Source organism: Ptychodera flava (genome assembly GCF_041260155.1).
Source record: "Ptychodera flava strain L36383 chromosome 3 unlocalized genomic scaffold, AS_Pfla_20210202 Scaffold_25__1_contigs__length_14229661_pilon, whole genome shotgun sequence".
In the NCBI taxonomy this organism is placed as follows: Eukaryota; Metazoa; Hemichordata; class Enteropneusta; family Ptychoderidae; genus Ptychodera; species Ptychodera flava.
The window spans coordinates 12,250,434-12,275,951 of record NW_027248279.1 but is presented as its reverse complement, the minus strand read 5'-3'; the positions used below and the strand labels follow the sequence as shown (position 1 = coordinate 12,275,951).

The following is a 25,518-nucleotide window of genomic DNA, read 5'->3' as shown; positions in this document are numbered from 1 at the left end:
GATATGAAAACTTGTAGTGCGATGTTTGCGCACGGTAATCGAAATACAGCCAAACCCCCTCCCCCGCTAAAGTTGCGTTTACCGTGCGCGTGATTCAATTATCCACGGCCCCTAAGTCCCTTAGTTTCAAACGTCCCATGGTGCGGAACTTGCTCTACATATTCCAGGCAGGGCAGCGATATGGTTACGTCGCTCAAACTGTTTATATCTAACTAAATGTTTTTAAATTGTATTCGCTGTCCAGGCTTGAGACTAGCATCTCCAGGCTTGACGTTTTCCTAAATATGAATTGTCAAATCGAAAAAAGTATGACAGTGACACATGAAATGTTTTTTACGGTAAATTTTTATTACAGTTTTTTCTATATGTTCATCTTTTCTTTACTGATCAAATTGCGTGAACGCCGTGATCATTTGCAATCCACAGTCTGGTTGTGGTCTGATTATCTTTTACAGTGATGCAAGGCCGATACGCTTCACCTATCATAAATTACAACAGGTGACAGTCAGTACGTCAGACTTTGAAATGCCGTGAAAGTGCCGCTGTATAGACTGTGCATGCTCGAAGAAGAAAGTAGCGATAAAGATGACAGAGATCCCTTTTCGAATGGTAGATATATTTTAGTACAGATTAATCATTCCGTCGGTACACAGACCCGCTCGCTAATTCTTCATCCAGTGTATTAACGGAAATTAGGAAGAACATTATCACCTGATCACGATCAGTTACTTCTTATGCCATGGAATTATTAATTCAAAGAAGTCACAATCTCGTTTGGGAAAAATACTTGCAGTCCTCTCAATTATGTAAAACATGTACAAAAACTTTGATTCAATTCTGTTAGGCTGTTTAATCCTGGGGGTCTGGAAGATTTTCGAAAAAAAAAAACAAAAGATTCCCAGCAAATGTCACTGAAAAAAATTCAGTCAGAGAATGCTCGACAAAAAAAGATGGGAGAGTGGGGGAAAAAAGATGTACAATGGATCAGGTAAAAATAATGCTACCTCATTAATCTTCCAGCCCCCCCCCCCCAATATATCAAATGTTTCACCCCTTAATGCAGTGTCAGAGAAGTGTAGTGTAGTGTAGTGTAGTGTAGTGTAGTGTAGTGTAGTGTAGTGTAGTGTAGTGTAGTGTAGTGTAGTGTAGTGTAGTGTAGTGTAGTGTAGTGTATAGTGCAGTGTAGTGTAGTGCAGTGTTGTGTAGTGTAGTGTAGTGTAGTGTAGTGTAGTGTAGTGTAGTGTAGTGTAGTGTAGTGTAGTGTAGTGTAGTGCTGTCTGATCACGAGGACGATGCAGCCCTTGCTTGTTATTTGCGTTCTCTTTTGCTACTATATAGAAATGCTATTCCAGTCAGAAAGAGAATACAGACATAGCATACTCTTTACGTCAGTAAACCGTAGACTTTCACTAAACAAGATTAAAATAACTTCCTTCAAAATTAATCCGGATGATCTAGTGGCGATCTAAATCAATCTACCACAGAATCCCTGATTATAGAATATTGCACATATCCCAGCCCTGGCAGATTCGAAAACAAGGAAATTCCAATTAAGTATCTTTTGCCGCAGGGCACTTCAAAGCACATAAAAATCAAAGAGATAAGATACAACAAACAGACAAATAAATTCATTTAAGTTTTGGAGAAGTACATCTCTCATAATTTTTGCGGAACAATTGTTTTTTAATGTAATTACATAGTTTCTATAGTTTGGCATATGTAGACAGTTGTTTGGCAACTACAGACGAATCAGCGATATCGCTTGCTTATTATTTACACAAATACACAGTGTATTGTTTTTAGTATGTCGTCTTATTCCCCGGATATTTCATTTAAATAAATTTCTTGCGTGATTCGACTATGTTGCTCAAAGGAAATGACAGTTGAATAAAACCCGTATGAATACGTCATTTCCGCTCTAATCATAATACCACAATTTGATTGGTGTTCAGAGTTTTAGAACAAACTAACATGACATTTGAAATTCAAATGTCAATAAGTGGCGTGCCCTTGAACACCTTAACAATGAGACTTCCATCGGATACCTTGTAAATTCATCAGCTTAATTGCTGTCATTTTGCTCAATGGTAATTCGTTAAACGTCAAGGACATGATTGAGATAGGAAATGTAACAAATTGCCAATCGGAGTATTTCAATTTTCGATATTTCTTATCCGGTGGAAGGGTCGGAAGAAGTTTCCGAAGTTCTCCGAACGCAACATTGAAAGCTTCGACTCTTATTCTCTCCCTGGTCGCATGCGCTGTTCTATACTTGGCAGTGGCCCTGCGTTGGCGACGTCGTTCTTCACGCGTGAGGTGAGCTTCCTTGCGACCGTTTGCACCCATGTTATGGTTCTCGTTTTGAATCTCGTTGTGATTTTCATTGACTTCCGCTTCCGATGAGATCTCTTCCGGTTCCTGTTTAATACTTGGTAGCACCATTTTGTGACAACACCACGTCTATCCTCCCGGGCTTTGCGCTCGGCCGTTCACCAGAAAGTGGTTAACCAGTTCTGAAATGAATCAGATATTGATCTGTAAAACTTCCTGTGAAATCACAGTGTGTACGAACACTGCCACCTTGTCCATTGTGCACAGAGGGGGAAATTATGACTTGAAATTTATAGAGATACAAGGGTGTGTGAATTCATCCGTGCCTCACACTCACGTTAGCTCAGCCATTTCTATCATTTCGTTGAGAATAATGAATCTAATTATATCGGTTACACAATGTACAGATGGAACTCCCAATTGCATCTTACAGTCTAATCTCTAAACACAATGCTTAGGGATGGGAAAGAGATGGAAAGAAATAGTGAAGTAAACGTCCATTGTCTTCTACACTCATGCCGATGGCGAAACATTCCAAATATCCATCAATCAATCCATCCATCCATTCATCCACCAATACATTCATACATTCACACATCCATCTTATTTGGAGACAGCAACGTACATGTAGTTGTTGTGATGACCCGACTTTGCTATGGTTCAAAGCACGCAAAACGATCAAATCACGTTATCTGTTTGGCAAGGGTAGACGGGTAAACTCATGAGATTATTCGTAAATAGATTTTCGCGACGTTTCCTTTGTTCTCTTGGACGCTTAAAGACCGTTGTCAAAAACGGCAATATATTAGTAACTCCCTGACAAAGTCATATTATTATCACAAGGAAAATTCAAGATTTCACTGACCGACGGGGCTAGTACTACTTTACATACTGAATGTCAACATTTCCTTTGCCGCTTATGCTTGCCAAAGAAAACTTTTGCCATCATAATAATCAACGACTTTACTTCTTACCTGCCACAATGACTAGCATTAATATAAGGGAATAATGTAGTCTCGTGCTAACATTACTTCATCAGGTCTCCAGGGGTTCTGAAGACAACGACAGATGTTCACATTGGAGACTTATGCCCTTATGCCCTGTGGACACCCTCCCCTATCGTTTACTAATTAGCGATATAGGTTTCTACGCCCAGGGGACTCTGAACTTATTTTAATGATTTTGTTAAAATCGTGACTGCCATATCGCTGAGACCAAGGTCCCAGAAGAGCACACTTTAATAGTAGAATACCTATTTACGGTGAAGAATCTTGTAAAAAGTGTCGTTACGCTGAGAAAATGATGTTCTCACATTCTGTATAGGCCCTACTGTGTTTTACAAAGAAGGAAAATGTAACTCAAAATCTTCCTTTGATATAATTTTCCATTTCTTACTAAAGCATTCACATCTTCTTTGTGCATGATTAAAAATATAAAGTCAAACGTTGACCTATAATGTGGAACGCAAATACAAATAGCATGGCATAGAGTGCAGTCATTCAAACTCGCCAGTACATGTACTTGTACAAGACTGTCGGTTGAAACGCGACCAAGATTCAGACTGAAGTTCGTTTGGGAAAGACTCTTTTACTAACTGTTTCGGTTGTTGACGGATAGCCAAATCCGAAAGAAATATACATACACTTTGCTTAAAGCCACAATCCCTAACCCATGCTGCTCGAAGTTCTTCTTGTTTGCACCGACTGTTTTCCTTGAAATTCAAAGCTTTGTTCAGATAATCGATTTATTTCGAGTTAATGCTGATACTTTTCGTGTGCTTTTAAGTTCGTATATATACTTCGACAATGAAAAACACCTTCGTTGAATGTTGTATAGATAACCTTATTTACACTGTGTGGTTTCTGTCTGTCCCTGTCTGTATCGCTGATGCTCTAGAGGATATTGTTTTTCTGCCATAGAGAAACCAATGGAAGATAAAATGTGACAAACAGCAGCAGGTAGAACATTCAAATGGTAACTTTCGTCTTTCCCAGTGTTGTTTTCATCTATACCATATAACGGTTACTGCTGACTGAATTTAGCGTTCTGCCAAAATGGAAACCTTTCAACTCCTCAAAGTGACGTTAACATCACTGTGATGCTACACTGTCTATTCCACTGTCCATGATCCACGACAGACTTTGACCGTTACAAGACAAAGGACCTTAATGCTTGTTATCAAGAGACCAAAACCGCACCTCTACATAGAATGCAATATTTACAATACAAAGTAAATAAATATACCTCGGTGACAAAAATTGAAGTTATATAAAACACGATTTGAAATGACACTTCGGCGTGAATAAGTCAAGAAATTCAACTTGATGAAAAACAGAGGAATGGGTATTATTTTGAAGTCTTGCTGGAGATTTTCATTCACACATTTATTGAATAAACAGGATAATCAGGACCAATTTTCAAAATTTTTGTTCGATTTTATGATCCTTTAACACGATATATCGAAGAAACAGGAGCATCATCGTTGGTCTTAAGAAAACAGAACCCTAAAAGACAATTATTATCAAAATGGGTGACTTTTTGTTCCTTGGTCAGAAGATCGACTACCGCTTTAAGTGACAGCGCGTCCATTATTGGGATAAACAAAGGAAAGCGTTCTTGTACAATGACTTGATTGGTTTTTGCGCATTTGACCGAAAGAGTAACTATATTAGAATGTGCAATTACCTCTTAAATTAGCGACGCGTGTCTGCTTTTGAATTGCTTTGACTTAATTAGGAAATTAGGGTTAGTATTATGACGAAATGCCATATGACGATTTCTTCAACCTGAGTATGATCTTGGTTTATGCGTTGAATCAGTCCAAGACTTGAACCTTTGCCCATTGTGGTTATTACGTACTGCCTTCAAGTTTTCACTAGAATGAAAAATATAGAGGGCGAAATGAATGAACTCAAGATTTTTCAGACCAGAACAGGGACAAACTAAATTTATATGAAGAGAAACAGAAACGTCTCGGCTATATTCAAGTTCCATAGAAAAACTGAAACGAGAAAATGAGAAACTTCGCAGAGATAAGGATGATTCAGAAAACAAGAGTCGAAGAAACATCCTGTATTCTACGGCTTGAAACGGACAGTCCAAACGACACATTGGAAGAGCCAGAGAAAAAGAGAAAGTCCATTCTGGAAAATGAACTGAATATTACTGAAAACATTGACTTTGAAAGATGCCACCGAGTCAAGAGTCCTCGTGTTGCCAATTATTGCAAGTTCAAAGGTTAAGTCCTGAAAATGTTCAAAAACTACATGGCACGGATATCAGTATTGGTGAAGATAATGCAAAGAAAATTAGAATGGGCGTTCAAAACTAATCGCCTACCGCAAATCTCTAACAGACAATAACGGATCTCTGAAAACTTTCTTTCGCTATGATAGACTGATTTGTATTGACGAAAGCGGAAGAAGACCTGAGTTAAAGTGAACGAACCAACGGGCCAAGTAGTACAAGCTCTAACCAACAATTGTCTCCATAGGGGTATGGCCGAACTCCTGAGCCTGAGGAAAAGAATTTTTATTGTTATTCTGGAACATTAGAGGACTAAAGGCTAAGAGAAATGACAAGGACTTTATTTCTATTTGTAAAACTACGACATTGTTGGTTTGTTAGAAACGTTTCGTACAGAACGTGATATTATTGAGTGTTTAGAAAATTACAAAGCAATTACTGGTAGTTCCCATGCTTCCAGACATAGCCATAGAGGGTGCCCAAGTGGTGGTGTTGCTCTTTATATTAGAAATGAAATGTTACAAAGGTCAAGAAAATTGCCAAGTGACCATGAAATGTATTTCGTTCAACTTGACAAATCTCCTTTTAAAAACCATTGTAATGTGATCCTTGGATGCTGCTATTTCATACCCGATAGTTTATTACATAAATTTACACAATCACTATTTATGTTGGGTGTAGATTGTAATGCGCGTACAGGAACACAAGATGACTTCATTGCTGATGATTCTAAGTGGTTGCCCTTTGATAACTTGCAATACATAACAAGTGATACTACAATGGTTAGGAATTCGAAAGCTGATGTAGTCAATAAAGCTGGGAGCGCTCTTTTGCAGTTGTGTAAATGCTTTGATACATATATTGCTAATGGTTGAGTGTTCGATGACACAGTTGGTAATATTACATATGTACTTGCTAACGGTCGCAGTATCGTTGATTACGCTTTTTGTCATCTGAGTTATTCAAGCTATGACGTATTTCAATATCATTCCCATAGTTGAATCGGACCAATTTCACTCGCCTGCAAACTGGTTTCGTTTTCTACTAATTTGCATAAGACTCCAACTTTGCATACCGTTAAAACTGAAAGCGCCGCGCGTTTCCACTGGACAGACAACTGTAAGGATTCACTTCAACAGAGCTGCTGTCAAGAGCTCCTCAGGCATTGTTCTGTGTGGCAAAGGATGCATTGCCGAATGGTCAGTCTTGCCATCTCCAAATAAATGACACCTTGAAACAAGCGGGATTTGACAGCCGATGTAAAAACCGGGGATAAAATCAACGAGGTAACCAACCTCCATGGGCAACGGTGTGTGGAGTTAAAGCGATGTATGAATGAGAAACTCAAATATTTCAGAAATGTTGGCAGAGATGTGGCGTTACAGGAATGTAAACAGATCAAGGAAGAATTAAAAATACCTGTAGAGAAAGTAGGCTAAATTATCAAACAAGCATTAGAGCCAAATTGATTGAAGCATTTCTGAAGGTCCCAACGACTTATTGTCAGTTCTTAAGGAATTGTCCGTAAGCATGGAAGTGTTAGTAACAAAACAGATATTCAAGACTGGTATAACCATTTCCGTAACTTATTTAATAGCTTCTATGATTGCTCTTTTAAAAGCCATGATGCAAGCTCAATATATGAGGAGATAAATGCTTTCTTTGTAGAGAGAGAAACCAATCACCCTCCAATCACCCCACAGGAAAGCTTGCACATCCTCAACAACCTGAAGAAGGAAAATCTCCCGGCGAAAGTCAACGAAAAGGGTCACATAACTGAAACTCATTGAGCGTTCAATGAGTCCGATGGTAAGACCAGGCTAAGGGGCTACGCACCGATGCACTCATCACATGTCCAGTTTAATTTGTTCTCGTTGTTAGGTGTGGGTAATTATATTTATTCAAACAGCGAAATATGATGACCGTATTAATTATTTTTGAGACTAAATTAATCCAAATGTGCAACTTTTAAATCATTTCTTGTTTTCATCGTGCATTATTAAACCACAGAACTGCATAGGGTAAGCGACGGGTTACGTATCAATGGCGTTCGAAAATGATGTCAGGCAGTAAATGGAAGAGCATCACCTAATCCGCTCAATGGTCCACGAATTTACACAAAATAATCATTAAAAATGAATTCCTCTCAGATTCACTGAATCAGCTTGATTTGAACAAATCTCTATCTTCATACATCGAGTATAGCTGTAACCAACTGTCAGCAGCGCTCGTGCCAGGGATTCGTGTGTTTTAACGGTTTATGGATACAGTTTGGTGTTACCCATCTAGTATCAATCCATTTGTCCATACACACTATCCCACAGACGCATCCGACGCCTATAGAAAAATATCAATATACACGTGTGATGCTACATCTCTTCGGTGGTGTAAATCGTCCCTCCAAAATCGCATGCAGTTTTCAAAAGCAATATATTTGACTGGTTTTCCCAAAGGTAGTATACTTGGGCCTTTATTGTTTATCATTTACATTGACGGTTTGCCACTTCATATTGTCAATAACATCGACACGTACGCTGATGATTCATCCATAATCACCAGTGTGCCAAATGTACTCAAGAAATTGAGACAACTTTGAACTCTAGAGTTCAAGGTTGTCTCAATTATGTTTATAATTAGTGCAGAATAATACAATGGCTATCAATTGTGACAAGAAAAAAACAATGATTGTAATGACGCAACAAAAACGTAGACATTTGAATAAACAAACTTTAGATTGTAAACTTGGCGAAGTGGAATTGCAAGCAGTACTCAGTAAAAAGATTCCTAGTACATTTGTCGATGAAACCCTTATACGGAAACAGCGCCTAGCACTTTGACAAGATTAATAAAAAGTAAAAATAAGACAGCTTTCACATATGTATACAAGAAACATTGTCATTTATATCACCGTTTATGAAAGGGTTGCATAAGATTCAGAAACGTGCTATCAGAGTGATGTGTGATGCAAGGTATAATGCTTTGATCAAGGAGTTTTTAAAACAATGCATATATTGTCATTACCGGATAGAATAATTTATAAGAATATTTGTACTGTTTTTTAATGTTTAAATAATCATGCATATATCACAAATCTTTTTACCAAAATTGATCGTAAAAGAGTTACAAGATCTAAGATAACAAATGACATATAAAAAGCAAGTTTTGACATCGCAAAAAACGAACAAAAAGCAGGAAAAACAACTAAACAAATCAAAATAACTGACCAACAAACATTATTTGCACTCGGAAGTGACATTTGGTCATTTAGGGTCATTGACCTGACAGGTGCAATGGAGTGACGGAGTTCAAGCAGCCCATGTTTTTTTTATGGTCTCCATTAATCGAGGAAAAATTTTGAGACTTAGTTTAGAAATCGCAAAAGACTTAACAAATCAAAGCAACCAACAAAGAAAAATTGTCTTCATTTTTAATTTCCATCGGTCACTGAGGGTCATTGACCTGACAAGTTAAATGTGAAATTTAAACGCTCACTGTGCTTTGCTGGTTTTTGTCCTCATTAATCAACTGAATATAAATTTAGCCATTGCCAAATAGTGGAAAAAATATTATAACTTACAGAGAATAGTGTTTGAACCGTTCTCAAGGAACAGATTGACATATGTCATGTTGGATCAGAAAACATATACTGTCTCATTTAGGAATCTGCAAACAATGCACAATGTTTAACCTGTTGCCCAGAGATTCCCTGTGAACTGTATTGATAACAATGAATTTTGGTGAAAACATGATGTTAAAAGGGTTACACCACATCCACATTCTTTACCAGTGTCATACTGTGATTCCCTTCAGAATAGGTATACACTTAAAAGGAACATTACCATGCTTACCATCATTTACTTATCTTTCCAAACATTTAGCTTATAGACTGATCGCTACTAAACAAACGGTACCCCTCATTGATTTCACAGACTCAAGCTCTGTCGTAATCTTCTGAACAAGGTACACACTATGTTTGGTTACATTAATGCATAAACACGTTAAACATTCTGACTATAAATTTGTCTTCAGCAAAACGCTTGAGTATTTTCGAAAGAAAAAGCAAGTCTGTATTCTGTACACAAAATTTCATTAAGTTATTGGTGCTGGAAGGGTTACACCACCTTCTTTACCAGTGTGTTTGTTAAAGCTGCTTCTCCATGTACATTTCACAGCACTTTTCCATTTATGTCATCTTCCCTTCTGAATATCAAAACACTTCCGTAAGGTAACAAAGGAATTGTTACCAGGGATTGCATATCATTTACTTTTCTAACCTTGGCAAAGATTCTAATCAAATCCAAATAAACAGTACCCAACTAACACGATTGGAACTAATTTGGGATAATCGGATCTTCGTATTTTTCAAATTTCTCAAACGTTTTAGGTGCCATATAGCTAAATGTTGTTACATTACAAATTACTCATAAAACACATGTGTGTAACTTAAAAGAAAAGCAGATTAGCTCACATTTGCAGGTGAAAACGACCTTACTTCATTATCCAATTATCCCAAATTAGTTCCAATCATGTTAACTGTGACCCACTGCTTTTACATTGTCAAGTTCTGAACAATGTGCCCACTATGTTTGGTACATATTATAAAGTGTGGTACAAAGAGAAAAAATAATTTTTTTACACTTCTAAGTATATACATTGACCATTTTAAATAAGTTAATAAACTACAAATATTCTAACTTTAAATATCATTTCAGCAAAAAGCTTGAGTATTCTCCAGAAAATCTGTACATTTAACTGAACCCTGTAAAGTTAAAGTGGCAAAAGATGAAAATATTTCATTTCAGAAGAGCTTCACTGAGCCGTGTCCGGTATGTCAAGCAAGGTACAATTAGTTTTTTAACAATTGAGTTTTGCATGGCCTCGATTTCGAAAGAGCTCCCTCAGCGTCCACAACTAGATATTTCTCTGTTTATAACATTACATACCAAGTATTCCAACACACAAATCACCACCCTAAAAAGGTAATATAGAATGGTGGCGTCTTTGATTTTCATTGAAAGTCTACAGCAATGAACAGAAGTAGTAATTCGTGCACTGAGATAAAGTCAGTAAACGTATTACTCCTATCTCCATGGGCAGTGCGTCATGTATTACCAAATCAGGGTTTTTCTTTCCCTATACCGCCCTACTGTTCCTTTCTCTCCTTGAACGGACATTGGCCCTGCAATATCCTTCATACTTTCACTGCTATCGTCTGGTGTATCTGTGTATGGAGATGGAAACTCTGAGGGCAACAAACTTTTGTGTTGTTCCGTGTAATGTGGAGATCTTGGCCTGAAGAGGGCGCTGCTTGTATCCTGCCATCTTTCACATAGACTATTGGAGCTTGTCGCATTAGTAGCGAGCGGTCACTTTAACTTACAGATTGGAATAAATCTATAACAGAGAATGCAAGAAAAAGATGTGAAAACATATTCTTACTGAATATACGTCACTAAAAGTTTGTTGGGTCAAACTATAAATTTCTTATGATAGCCATTGATTTTGTCATCATGATTTTCCATTTATTCAACAATTCAATTTTCTGAATGTTGAAAGCACTAAGAAGTATTATACAAAAGGGTGGCTAAATTTCAAGGTGTACACCTGCATCTCCTAATAGGCACACAAAATACACTGAAAACCAACGAAGGGAATACCGAAAAATAACTGTAGTTAAATAACACCCTAATCTTTACAAGTCATCGTTGATGACACAGTCCCCGCTTGTCCATTTTGTTATAATCTTTGGTGTCTAGGTAGCTGTGGTCTAGGTAGCTGTGGAATGACATTGATGCAACGGGTGCATTAGGCCTGTGACTTGCATAATAAAGTAATCTGAGGAACGTTCAATAAATGACTCATCTCTGCCGGTATGACCACTCAAGGAACTTTTGATTACATCACCCATAACGATGCCCTTACTGCCTCCAGTGTCATGATGGCACATACTATACACATGGTTTGGTGGAATTTTCGAAATGGTATGGGATCGGGTATGTTGTAATCAGCCATTTCGGATCATATAATGAAACAAATTAATGTACACAAAAATGCAGCCATAGTATTTTATCTTCGTATCACGTTTGAACAAAATCAGTCCATCGAGGGATAGTGACCTATGTTTATGTTTCAAAGACATAAAAAAATCACACCAAAATTTAAATCAAATGGCTGTCTATTGACCATATGGATCATAGTACAAAATTAGTAGACATGCATATGTATGCCATAGTACTTTATCTTTGTACCAAGTCTCAACAACATTGGTTAAAGAATATTTGCATATGATTAAGCCTCAAAGACATGAAAAAATCCAAAAATGACAGTCTGACAGCAATATTGGAAAAAAATGACAATCTGGCAGCCATATTGGAACATGTCACAAAGTAAATTGACATGTATATGTATGCCATAGTGCTTGATCTTTGTGCCAAGTTTGGACAAAATGGGTGTAATGACCTTTGAATTACGATTCAAAGACATGCAAAATTCCAACAAAATGGCAGTTCTGCAGCCATATTGATCCTATTGCGAGCTTAATTGATACATGCATATGTATGCCATAGTGCTTTGCCTTTGTGCCAAGTTTGAACCAAATCGGTTCAAAAAATGTTTGAATTATTGGTTCGAAGACATGAAAAAATCGCAAAAAAAATGGCCGCCTGTCAGCCATATTGGATCATATCACGAAATAAATTGGTGTTCATATGAAGGGCATAATGTTTTGCTTTTGTGCCAAATTTGAACAGAATCGGTTCAAGGATGTCTGAGTTATGGTTCAAAGACATGAAAAATCGCAACAAAATGGCCGCCTCACGCCCATATTGGATCGTATCGCAATATAATTCAACGTGCATATGTAGGACATAGTGTTATGCCTTTGTGTCAAGTTTGAACAGAATCGGTTCAAGGATCTTTGAGTTATTGTTCAAAGACACGAAAAATCGCAAACAAAATGGCCGCCTCGTGGCCATATTGGATTGTATCACAAAATAATTTGACATGGATATGTAAGCCATAGTGTTATACCTTTGTGGCAAGTTTGATAAGAATCTGTTCAAGGATGTCTGAGTTATGGTCCAAAGACATGAAAAATCGCAACAAAATGGCCGCCACGCACCCATATTGAAACACATTGCAAAATAATTTGACATGGATATTTAGGCCATAGTGTTATGCTTTTGTGCCAAGTTTGAGCAGAATGTGCTCAAGGATGTCTGAGTTATGGTCCAAAGACATGAAAATCGCAACAAAATGGCCGCCACGCGCCCATATTGAAACATATCGCGATAAAATTTACATGGATATGAAAGCCATAATGTTATGCCTTTAAGCCAAGTTTGAGCAGAATGTGCTCAAGGATGTCTGAGTTATGGTCCAAAGACATGAAAAATCGCAATAAAATGGCCGCCTCGCGCCGATATTGGATCGTATCACAAAATAAATCGACGTGCATCTGTAGGTCATAGTCCTATGCCTTTGTGCCAAGTTTGAACAAAATCAGTTTAAGCAGTGTCTGAGAAACTGTTGACGGACGGACGGACGGACGGACGGACGGACGGACGGACGGACACACGGACGGGACCCAATCTATAAGTCCCGCGCGGACTTCGTCCGCGGGGACTAAAAACTGTATTCAATATTTGAGAGACACAATTGCAGTGGTGTGGCAGTGTTAGGAAATTAATCATAGGGAATAGATTTTGCTGTATTTTGTTCAATCTCACGATGGATTTTCATGCCAACAGGTATTGTCACTAGTGACTTCACAAGGAATTTTCGGATTAAAATTTTAACCATAGCTGCAGGAGCACTATTGGATCAAGCAATATTTGCAAGTAAATACTGAGTATTTATGATACAGCACAACAAGAGAGGAGGTACACAATTCCCAGAACAGGCAGTCTTTCATTTTGTGTTAACACTTGTTGATTCAACATTGACAGTAAATCCATGTTCGAATCTTGTGATTACATTGAGCAGAAACATGAAAATCATTTGATATTGACCCTAATGATTTATATTGACACAAAAGTAACGTCCCACCTAGCAACAAAGAAAATGGCTGACAAGAATAATTGCTGTAAAACAACAGTTGTGTTCAGTGTTCTCATTTCGTTAAGCAAGTTGACAGCATACCGACAACAATAGTATATCAAAATTGCTAATTCATGCCATTAACGTTGTCTAAAAAGCTGACTGTGAAAGGACTAGTTACATTATGTGATATTATTTACATTCGATGGAAGTATACAAATAGGGTGCAATAACGTAATCAAATAAGATAATTCCCAAACAGAGAAATCAACTTGAAATTCCTTCCACATGGAGCAGAAATGACATAAGTAATTTTATTGTTATTAGCTTTCTGCTATCTGCTGTACCTGGTTTCAAAGTCATTCTTCTCAGGTCTGCATGCCATATGAGAACAATAAGGTAACGTGATGGAATAATAAAACTGTTAAAAATCAGTTTACCTATAAGGTTACATTCTCTGACCTTTAGCAATAAAAGGTTGTCTACTGTCTATAAAATCAGGTGAATTATAATCCTTATGCCTGCAAGCCACTCCCATGAAACTTGATTGCAAATTTTGAATATTCCTGGTTAATATTTGTTCTTCATTGGAATCGTGTCTGTCACAGTGTTGTTTCACTGACTTGATGGAGCAGTCAGCTCTACAGTAAACATACAGCTGTGCCTTGCATCCAAATAATATTAGTATTGCCCCCGGACATGAATGATGAAATATGTACTTGCGTAGCACTAATATTTGCTCTCGCTATACGGAGAAACATTTTGAGAATTTAGACCACTGCTCTGTAATGATTTTCCCAATCTGCTCCCTATCTATTATCATACATTGAACCTAATCTTTTACAGTAGATTGCCTAAAATCGTTTCACTTAATCTAATTCTGCTGTGACATTTGTACGATTGTGTTCACTACTGTCTAATTATTGTTTGGGTGGTCGTTGATTGAAGTTGTTTAGTAGGTTATAGGTCATGGCATTTGCAACCAGTCTCAGGCTCCAGTGACTGTTTAATCTTTGAACAGGGTAGCAATTATTTCTCATAATTTCCAAGTGAGCTGTGGTACAAACGTCACCATTGCCTTCAGCGTTTAAACATTGTGCAAAAAAAGACACATTAAAAGACGAGAATATTTGGGAAAATTTGAAGATAACTGGATACGGAATTATTTCGCTTTAAAAACCAGTAACCTAGGATATCATTAGGAATAGACTACAAAGCTAGAGACTCCATAGGAAAACACTTTTAGTCATTCCCACAGGTATGTTTTGGCTGATCTTCATCTGTGCCTAGCATCATTTTCTATTGATCACTAATGGTAAACTGAGGAGTTGTTAGTGATGAAATATATAGCTTTAAGGCTCAGAGGAAACCCCTTAAGTTGATATCCAAAGGCTCGTGTCCACTGGTTAGTCCTAACTTGTGCCTGACATCATTCTAGGCAGTTCACTTAAACACAAGATGTGTACTGGGAAATTTATGTCCACAAAAAACAATATAATGATAGCCCACCTCCACTTCTCTGTAGTGATCTCCTTATCATTATGACGATGATGCCCCTCGTTCTGGTTTTTATGGCGTAGATGGTGACAACAATGATGATGAGGATGACAACGATCGTTATGGCAACTGCTATTAAAGATGAGGTAGTCACTGTGCTGTTGTACAAAAGTGCCATCAATTTATACAGTTGGAACTGTTGTCTTCTGGCAGGCATCGCAGGGTTCAAAGGTGAGCAAATGCTTTGGCAGTCCTCCACCATTCCTCATGTGACTGTAAAATTTAGGTCAAAAAACAATTTTTATTACACATTTTTTGTATATTTGTATGTTGTCACATTTCGTTACTGTTTTGAGACTCAGCAAAGAAGTATGTTTATATAGAATATGACCTCAGCAAAGAGGGTATGTATAATAGAATATGACCTTAACTGAAATTTGAAAAAAAATAGCTACAATGTGAAAACCAATCCAGCTCTTTGAGTGTCAAGACATAATTACACTGTAGAAAGAGAACTTCTTTATCAACGGTACACACAGTGCATTATGGGATACGTCGTCATAATATGAAGTGCAGCATATCTACTGTGATGCAAAACATTACAGTTGAGTACGTTGGCTGTTCATTCCTGTTTTTTTTTTTGTAGAAACGGAACAATGGAATTCTCTCTCACATTTCTTCAACAGTTTTCAGTAATTCACATACATGTACATAGCGAGACACACTTCGCCCCTGATGGTACATGTTAGGCCAAGAAAAATATAAAAAAATTGCTTCTCATTCTAGACATATGTAAAAATGATGTGGTGATGCGGTTTTTTACTTATCACTTTTTTTAATTCTTCAACCAACAAGAACACGCAAAAACATGAAAACAACATAGGAATGCACGCCGAGATAAATGCACAGCAGCGTTGCTTAGTATTTTTGTATATGCAACAGTTCTGTGACATGACTTTAAGTGCAGCAATGCACAGTTTTAACAGCTTAATATAACAGTGACATATATGTACATTTTGAATGGAATGTTAGTGTTATGCACTATCATCGCGTACTTTTGCGTTTATTTTTCATTTTATTTCCTCATGAGCAGAAACAAAGTATGACGCGGCGGGTCTGAATTGACGCGCGTGAGGATGAGAAATCTTTTGATTTGCATTGGTCTTCACCAGTGTACAAAACCCATCTATGTTCACAGCAAATTGTCATACAGAATTTGATAAACATCACTAAATATGGCAAATGTCCAGTGCATCTTGGCACCACTCAAATATTTCTGTTATCATACGCACCAATGGGTAACAAGAAACAGACCTAAGAGGTAAGACGTGTGTGCTGGCCAGAATAGTCTAAAATTTAGCCTGTCATTTTGCAGGTTATAGACACCATAGCAATTCTGTCTACTTTTTAATGTAATTAAGAGATGACAATTATAAAATATTGCAGCTTATAATTGGAATCATCTGTTTACAACAGATAAGCTCATGACTTTTGACAAATTCCAAACAAACTGTCATTTAATGAGTCGGTTTTTGTAAGCAATATACAAGATTCATTACAAACAAAACTGACATAAAACACCAGTACATGTAGATGGGAACCACTACGTACCAAGCAACCCCTTGTACTAACGACAGGGCAACTTTATTGACAACACAGGCAGGGCATTCTAGAACATTTTATATGATTTGCAGTGAGGTCAGCTCATAAAAATACTGTTTACATGAACCAACTCGATAATGAATATGTGAGTGTGGAAAAACATGCAACTTCTTGTTTTGCCATTTAGTCAAAGAAGTCCAATTCAAAAGGTCTCTGGGAAATAGGTCAAGGGGTCAACACCTATAGGAACTTTCCACTCCAAGTCTCACTGCAGGGAATCCCACCCACCCTATTGGACATTTGGTATGACCCTCCCCTACACGAGTCAACACAATAGCAATGGGCTAAACCATTGCTATTGGGGTGTAAATTTTTTTTGTAATGTGGATGTGTTTCAGATGTTGACACTGTTATAACTTGAATCATTATTTGTACAGAGCAGTGCCACACCTCCCACACACATTGTGACTCAGAGTGCATACAGTTCATATGCTTAAATTCACACCATAAATGACAAGTCTGTAGCTCACAAAACATGTACACATTGGCTTGGTCACAGTACCCCACATATCACAAGATCAAAACGAGAAAACTCTGCATGATATAACACAGTATGAGCATTGAAAAGAACATTAATGTATTTGCTTAATAGGAACACATGTCGTGGCAAATTAATGAAAAATACATCAGGACTCAAATGTAAGCATTTTTTAAATTTCCCTTCATTTTGTGTTCAGTTCACAGTATGACTGTATTTTGAACTCAACAAGCAATGGATTTTCAAATACATAACAAGCCTGTTGATTGGCTGATTGACTTGGCACTCTGCCAAGTATCAGTCAGTCACAAAAGTTGTCATGCTGGGTGTCATTCATGGTGACTGAGTTCAACAGACTTTGGAAGGAGTCTAAAATACTGGCTTTGTTTCAAGAATAACACACAAGACAAACACAGATATATTGGCGTGCAGCCATGTTAGTGAGCATTTCAAAATGGCTCAGTTTTTGAGTTTTGTTCACAATGCAAATTACTATTACAAACGATACGGAACATCAGAGCTTTGTAGATTTCCACATAACTCACTTCTTAATAATTCAAACATGCACAAACGCTCTATTTTTCACCAGAACACATCTATCATTAGTTATTAACATTTAAACAGAAACAAAAAATTTGTATTAATGGCACAATATCTCTATTTTGTTGCACACAACTCGAAAAATTGTCAAAATTTGTGATCTACCACCATCATCTTGCAGTATGCTACAATCCAAAGTGTCACCATTCTAAGTGTTTATTGCAATACACTGGTTTTCAATGAGAACACTTACTTCACAAAAAGCTGTGATGTAACTCTGGAACAATACTGACAGTGTGTCCAGAAATAGTGTGGTATCTACATATACTTTTGTGCCAACTCTTAAAGAAATTCAGACAAGACCTGTAGTTTGTAGTTTGTCCTATGGTGTGACTTGGGCCTTTCTGATTGAACTTGATGTTCATCAACTGAGGATAGTGAACGTAAGATTTCAAATTACAAAATTTGAAACATGAACATAAATCTCTTACACAACCAGTCATTGCATTTAAAAAGTGTATTTGAGCTGAGTAAGCTATATTACGGTGAATGTGACCCACCTGAGGTAGCTTTGGTATTTCCGGCACTGGGTCAGTCGTGTCACCAAAATACCAGTTCATTCCATCAAAGTTTCCGGGATCCTTATCCTGGAAGCCTTGAAGAATCTTGTTAAAAATGTCTATGAACTGATCTGATGACTCTGTACTCTGTGGAGGCGGTGGAACTGTATGCACAGACACAAAACATCATGTGAGATAGAATCATCAACAAGTGCTGTGGAAACTAGTGATGTACTTCTCAGCAGGAAAATTCTATCACGGCATATGGCAAAATTGTCAAAAATACAAATCTATATGACATTTATAACACCAAAGTGAAATACAGTGTACTTGTGGTCATTCTAATAATCATATCAACCACATTCCTTGTTCTGTCAAAACTGCAGCATTGCATAGCAAAATGTATTTCATTTTAGCATGTTAAATGAAAAGCATACATGTACATACACTTCACATACACATATACACTGCACATCAATAAATTTTGCTACAACTCTACAATATTCAGAATCTCTCCCCCTTCCAACAGCAAGATAATGCTTTGCTTGTCAGTTTTAATTCATCAACAAATTCTGAGCTTTTGAGTCTATGCATGACTCTGAGGTCAATAAACAACAAATGTCTCCCATGTTGAGCTGCACTGGTCACATTACTGTATGAGATGACATTTGGAGATTGCAAATGCACTCAATTGCCATTTGAATTACTGGAACTGAGCTAATCAAATGCTACATACTCGGTGTTGGGTTATGCCGTGTGCAAGCTCTCATAATTTATCATATACCTCATATTCCATGTCACCATGATGTCTCATGATCAAGTTTATGCATTGCATGGAAATTCTTTCTTTTAAATACATTAGCACGTGCACATGTAGGTTTTGAAGTTTTCAGAAAAAAAAAATTTTTGAAGAATTTTCCATTGTTGAGGATATTCTATCACAAAACCAATGCATGACTTTCATATTGCAGCAAAATGTTGCTTTACACATACACTCATTTAACGATGTAGTGACATAAGATGGTATCTCAAGATGCGATGTAGTTATAGGAATAAACGGTCTGTCTGGTAAAACTGTCAAATATACCCATCTTAAATTCTTTGCGTGATGTCAAACTGCTTACCTCTTCACATTATGGAATTTCAAGTAGTTGAAAAGCAAAGGATTTATTACTTTGGCCTTTAAATGTTATGCAATTATTTTTTGGCTTGAAATTTCATGTGGGTCAATAAAAGATGACCAGTCACCATCAAGAACAAGAACTCTGCTCTCAACCTGTTGACTCCAATTCCCTGTGAAAAGGTCCACAATCCCCACTGATATATAATGATGGTTTGGGCTAAACCATGATGGTGAAAAAGGTAAAGCCCTGACTCTAGATTATTTCATGAACAAACTTATCATGCAAGTGAGTACATGCTGATGCCAGCAAACTGAACAAATTTGTTCTACAATTGACCTGAATAATTGAAACCAATCTCAAAGATGTGTGTATCTGTATTCTGTCTAATGTTGAATCATGACATTCAACTCTGATGTAGTGGGAAATTCTGAATCATTGTGGATGGTTTTTAGGAGTGTGAGGATAAAATCTGTGGATTTGGTCAATAAAATTTATAAGTGGAGCAAGGGTCAGGGGTCAACATGACATCATCACAACCCCATCACCTTACATGACCTTTCTGGTAATTCTGTGACAACAAATGCATCCATGTAAAAGGGGATCTGATTGGACACCTAATGTCACCCTGTATATCCCCAACCATGATCAGCCTATCAGAGGCACCGATCTACCTGTCTGTAGACAGTGTATGATTGCTATCAATAGTGGCATGTACAGCAATAATGTCAACAGACTGTACTGCTGATAAGCTGAAAGCAATGACTGTTTTATTGGCAATAAATTCAACTCCCTGTTTACTTACTTTTAAAAACTGCTCTTTTTTCAATCAGTCTGTACTGGTAATGCTGCTAAATAGCTGAAATTTATATTTTTTGTTTTCTTGTTGCTTAATTTAACAAAACCGAATACTTCTTGTAAAATGAAGCGATATCCCTGCATAGACCTGGCCATTACAGTCCAAGCAATCCTATCAATACATATGTATCTTACAGCCTTCACTTGTTACATTTTCATTATATATGTATGTACCAGTTATTGATATAAATTGAACAAAACACAAACCATGTGTCATCAAATGGAATTTCTATTTATAGAATGGATGGTTTAACTTTTACTTCCTGTTACAAATGCATATGGCATTCATAGAGTTTATTTTTGGACAATTACTGATATCTCTATGTATCATGTTTTATCATTAAATTCTGTAACTGTGCTGAAAATTGGAAAGCCCACCCATAATATTTCAAATCTATTAGAAAGTATAGTTTCTATCATACTCTATGAGAAGAATATGTTCATATTTTTATTGTCCTTCATGGTTGTGACGATTCATTTCTGATTCTAATGGAATTATTCACCATTAACCCTTTCCTGCCAAGTCCATATTTCACCACCAGGTCAAAATGGTTAAAATTAATGAAACACAACGTATTCCACATGATGTATTTTAACATAATACTGTACATTTGAAGGCTGTTGAAAACATAATACTGTAAAGTTGATTTTTTGTGGACAAAAGATGCTATAACATACCAAGCCAAGTGGGTGAAAATACGTCATGTTTTGCTCAATACCGCTTTTTACTGACTTGGCTGATGGGGAAGTGATACAGTTATTACTGTCTGGCAGGAAAAGGGTTAATAACCAAGTACTCAAAGTATTTTGACAGTAAGGACAATGTTGTAGCTAAATTGAATTTATGAAAAAAACAACACAGTGACATTGTATTAAGCCAAAAGTTGAGACCTTCTAACTAAGGCTACAGAGACCTACATGTAGTGTATATTATGAAATGATGCATTTTCTGTGCTTTTATAAATACTGTTGAAAAATTGCAGTAAAAATAACCAATTTGTTCCTAGTCATTGGCATTTCATACAAGAGATATTATGGGATAGGTTTTTTTTCAGTCGCACTGGCTGCAAAACAATATCCTTTGGTTTTTAGCATTGAAGGGGTATGATGGGATAGCAGATCAAGTCTACAGATTTTAATGATATTCTGAATCATTTATTCCGTGTGTTGGCTGTGTCAGTGTGTGGGAATATCAAGGCAAAGAATGTTTTGAACACTCTGCACAGACCCCAGACCCATGACTAGAAGTGATGCACAGATTATCAGAAACCAATCTGTTTATTGGGTTGAACAGTCATATAATGAAGACAGTAATAATTTAGTCAGATTTTATATTATGAAACAGTCTTGACACAATCAAATAGAGATCATGATTGACAAGGAAATAATTTCAATCATATCACATCAAGAATCATTCGGTGAATTATTAAATATTTATAACTTACAAGAAGTTGATTACCTAGCTCTGATATTTCTGCCTAGTGTCTGTGAAACACTTTCTTTTGCTATTCCAAGGTCAAGTTGACAAGTGTGACTGTAGTGTTAGAGTTAACATTGGTGAACAGGGAAATTGTTTTAAATCAATCACTGGTGACTTTGGGATTCCTTAAACATATAGGGATACATGTAGTAGGGATCAAGAACTTGCCCAAGGCCCTTAGCAAAATAGTTTTAGCTCCTATCCAAATCTTTGTGTCTACATATTTTGATCTTGATCAGTGTGACAAGCCATATGTATACCCTAATGTTCTGTCACACTCAGTGTCTATAATGTCAAATTCAGAATTGAAAACCAAATTTAAATCCTTGCAGATATCTGTGGCATGCATGGTAAACACTACCATTCCATATTGCAAACAATTTAAAAGGCAAAGACCGCATCTTGATGTTTTTATTTTACATTTTTTAAGATCTTACCTGGCAAAAGCTGCTGCCTCTGGTAGTCCTTTGGTGTACTTTCACAAGTTGATAGAAGACATGCCAAGAAAACCAAACACTGGGCTGTGTGATACAAATGAAACCAAACAGACATACCATCATTCACAGTGCGCTGTGAAAGCCTAGAGCCTAGACAAGGACAGCATGGCACAACACTACACTGCAGTGCAAATATTTTCAGCAGCAAAACAATATTGTATGAATGACCTCTATATCCACAAGGTCAATGAGTATTGTAGGGGGTTGCTATGGCATAACCTTAGTGCAAGGTTGCACAGGATGATTCAGTCACACCCCACGCCCCCTAATTGCAGTGTGCCAAAGGTTCTGTTACACCCCCACACCCCCTAATTGCAGTGTGCCAAAGGTTCTGTTACACCCCCACACCCCCTAATTGCAGTGTGGCCAAGGTTCTGTTACACCCCACACCCCCTAATTGCAGTGTGGCAAAGGTTCTGTTACACCCCCCACACCCCCTAATTGCAGTGAGGCAAAGGTTCTGTCTCTTTTTAACCTCAATGGTTTGTCATACATGTGTACAGCCCCTTACTCTGACGTCACTGCTGGGGCCAGGTTAACTTTTAGAAGGGCAGGGTCACATATCAGCTTTATCTAAAAGCAAATTGACAATCTTGTTAAAATTTTGATGGAACACTGAGGGCTGAAACTATGTACCAAATGCCGACAAGAACACATCCGAAAACCAAGGATTAAGAGCTGCCCCTTTAAGAGATGTATCATGCTCTGGAATTTTGCAAATACTAAACACAATAACATATAGACAACATAAAACAGTTATTCTATAACATGCTAGGGCCATATTTTGATAAACCTAAATATCAATTATGTACTTGAGTTATGTTCACAGAATTAGACATGGCCATGCTTATGCAGTACGACTCAATTCACAGCCAGCAATGACAGACACACATGTAATTGATTCATGATTTGTTAAATTATGAGTGGTAACACTAGTGCACTATGGCTGATGAAGGATATGTGTGATTAGCTACAATACTGTATTTGGATTGACAGTATTTTGCAGAAATCAGCTGGCAAAACCTCGAGCTACACTCCTGCAGCTTGTGTGACATACAAGTATGTATGACAAGATCAAAGTAGGTCAATCTTCTTGGTCAGACATATCGCATATAAAGTCCGTATATTCCCATGAGGGTCATTTATTATATAAAGTTCATGTAAAAGCCAAGTGTTCAGGGATGGGTGATTGCTTTTGCTATGTATCGCTGTTTCATTTTCATTTTGGGGCAGTCTTTTGACTTGTTGATGCAATTCTGTTTAAAATCAGGAAGCTAAAATAAGGATATCCTTTCTGTTTAACACGTAAATGGAAAAGTGGGGAAATTCTTGGAGGGGATGACGTTTTGCCGGGAAATGGTTATACAAATGACGTTTTGTTTCGTTAGTGACGTACGTTTCCTGTCGCTATCAGTGTCACGCCATCCATCAATATAGAAATTATGTAACATCGAATTCAATTCAATCCATTCAAGAGAGATTCTTTGCATTCACCCTGTTTGGTGAACGTGGCCACAGTTTTGTAGGCAGAACTATCTGTGTAATTTTACACATTACATTCTTAATCCGCAGTTTACACATTACGTACTGAAATACTTACCCGCAGAGCCCCATCTCATTGACAATACATCCACCATATTGCTCGTACACAACCGGCCTTTTACTTCTCCTTACAAAACGTAAACTATATCGCTGTTTATATCCCTATAAACAAAGTTGTCTTCAGGAGATTCACACTGCAAGTTGTACCCAATGTCAGAAGATTTCGTTGTCTGAACTTGTCCGGAATCGAGAGTGGGCGGATCACCGATGAGCTGACTGGTACTGCAAAGACAATACACGACACAGAAAATTTTGTGTCACAGACACGTGTATAGTAGGCTTAGAGAACGTAAGGTCCGTCAGCGAATAACAAGCATCACAAGAATAACATTTCATTACAACTAAATAACGAGAATTACTCCGTGTAGAGACAATCTGTGCTTATGTGAACACATTTCTACCTAATGTCCTACGATCTCATTACTTGGGGCCCTCGCCATGCTCCTGTGTCGTGCCACGCCGGCGAAAAATAAAGCGAGGAGTTTCCAGGGTCAAGCTATTGTAATTTCACCATACATATATAAATATCTTACCTTAGAATAACTGTCCTACGATATTGCCTGTAGACAACTGTGTAAACATATGATATAAAGTGAACAGTATCAATGTTTGATAATATTAGTGTTGATATGCTGTGTGATCTGCGTGAGCAATATCCTGAGCGCCGGTTAGATGCGTGACCGTGATATTTTCTAAATTTGCAATTTAAAATAGGGTTATACCATTAGTCATAGGATGTACGGGTATTGCTCAGTTTGGTGCCTCTATAATTATAAAATAAGTTATTCACTAAACGTGTTGCCTTGGTTTCCGTGTTTAAATATACGGATTATGCCCAACTTTTATGAAAAACCGGTGAAATAATTAACTATCAATGTAAAGAAACTCACTGGCAGTATCTGTACTACCTACATGTAAATATGAACGAGCCTTCTTCCCGCCAAGAGTACGGCGCGAACACGGAAGTACTTTTCCACTAACGTGTTATTTGTTTGTAAACAAAGTGGCCAGGTATCATGGTGAATCGACACAATAGGCTACGTAGTTTTAGCGGGAAGGGAACGCCTTACTACGTCACACCGCCGATGGGATTACGGTGCAGTATTATAGCACAGTGCCTCTAGCTTTTGATCCTTGTGTGTAATTTGATAACATTTGGTAAGGCCAAAGTAATTAAATTCTTTGTTTTGCGTCCCTACCCGCCTAGGTTTTGAAGGTTTTCATGAAAACCACACACAGTGTATTGAATAGAATAGGAAATTTTAGGACATAACCGCTTTGCTTTTCTGAACTACAATTTTGTTACAATTTGTTATTTGCTGCAATCAAATTACATTGTGTTAATTTTCTTGTGTTTTTTTTCAGCCGCTTAGACGCGTACCTTTTCCCATTTAGAGTGGACGCGAAACAAATAATTTGATTACTTTGGCTAATATAAACGCAACAGATCGTCATTTTTTCTGAACATATTGACTATTGTTGTTAAAATATCTGACCGGTGTTTTTGACCCAGACTTCTTAAGTGAGCTCCGTTTCATGACTATGGTCAGCCACGCATAAGGCTGCATTAACAAATAAGAGAAGGGGGGGGGACCGTAGAGGAATAGAA

General features: G+C 37.4%; 1 protein-coding gene across 1 annotated transcript; it reads right to left on the bottom strand.

Moving 5' to 3' along the window:
- Positions 1-8,894: 8,894 nt before the first annotated feature.
- On the bottom strand, positions 8,895-24,592 carry LOC139125274 (uncharacterized). Its single transcript, XM_070691362.1, has 6 exons — positions 24,443-24,592; positions 23,908-24,131; positions 22,248-22,331; positions 18,352-18,515; positions 15,124-15,384; positions 8,895-10,971 (listed from the first exon to the last, which is right to left on the bottom strand). The coding sequence occupies exons 2-5, from the start codon at positions 23,942-23,944 to the stop codon at positions 15,337-15,339; spliced, it is 333 nt and encodes a 110-aa protein (XP_070547463.1). The 5' UTR covers positions 23,945-24,131; positions 24,443-24,592; the 3' UTR covers positions 8,895-10,971; positions 15,124-15,336.
- Positions 24,593-25,518: the final 926 nt, after the last annotated feature.

Bases quoted from the DNA above. Each gene is read 5' to 3' on its own strand.
- LOC139125274 (XM_070691362.1), bottom strand. From the start codon at position 23,944: ATGGTGGATGTATTGTCAATGAGATGGGGCTCTGCGG. The intron at 18,516-22,247 runs GTAAGATCTTAA...CTGTGCATACAG, and splicing joins GAGGCAGCAGCTTTTGCCAG to TTCCACCGCCTCCACAGAGT. The intron at 15,385-18,351 runs GTGGGTCACATT...TAAATTTTACAG, and splicing joins AAATACCAAAGCTACCTCAG to TCACATGAGGAATGGTGGAG.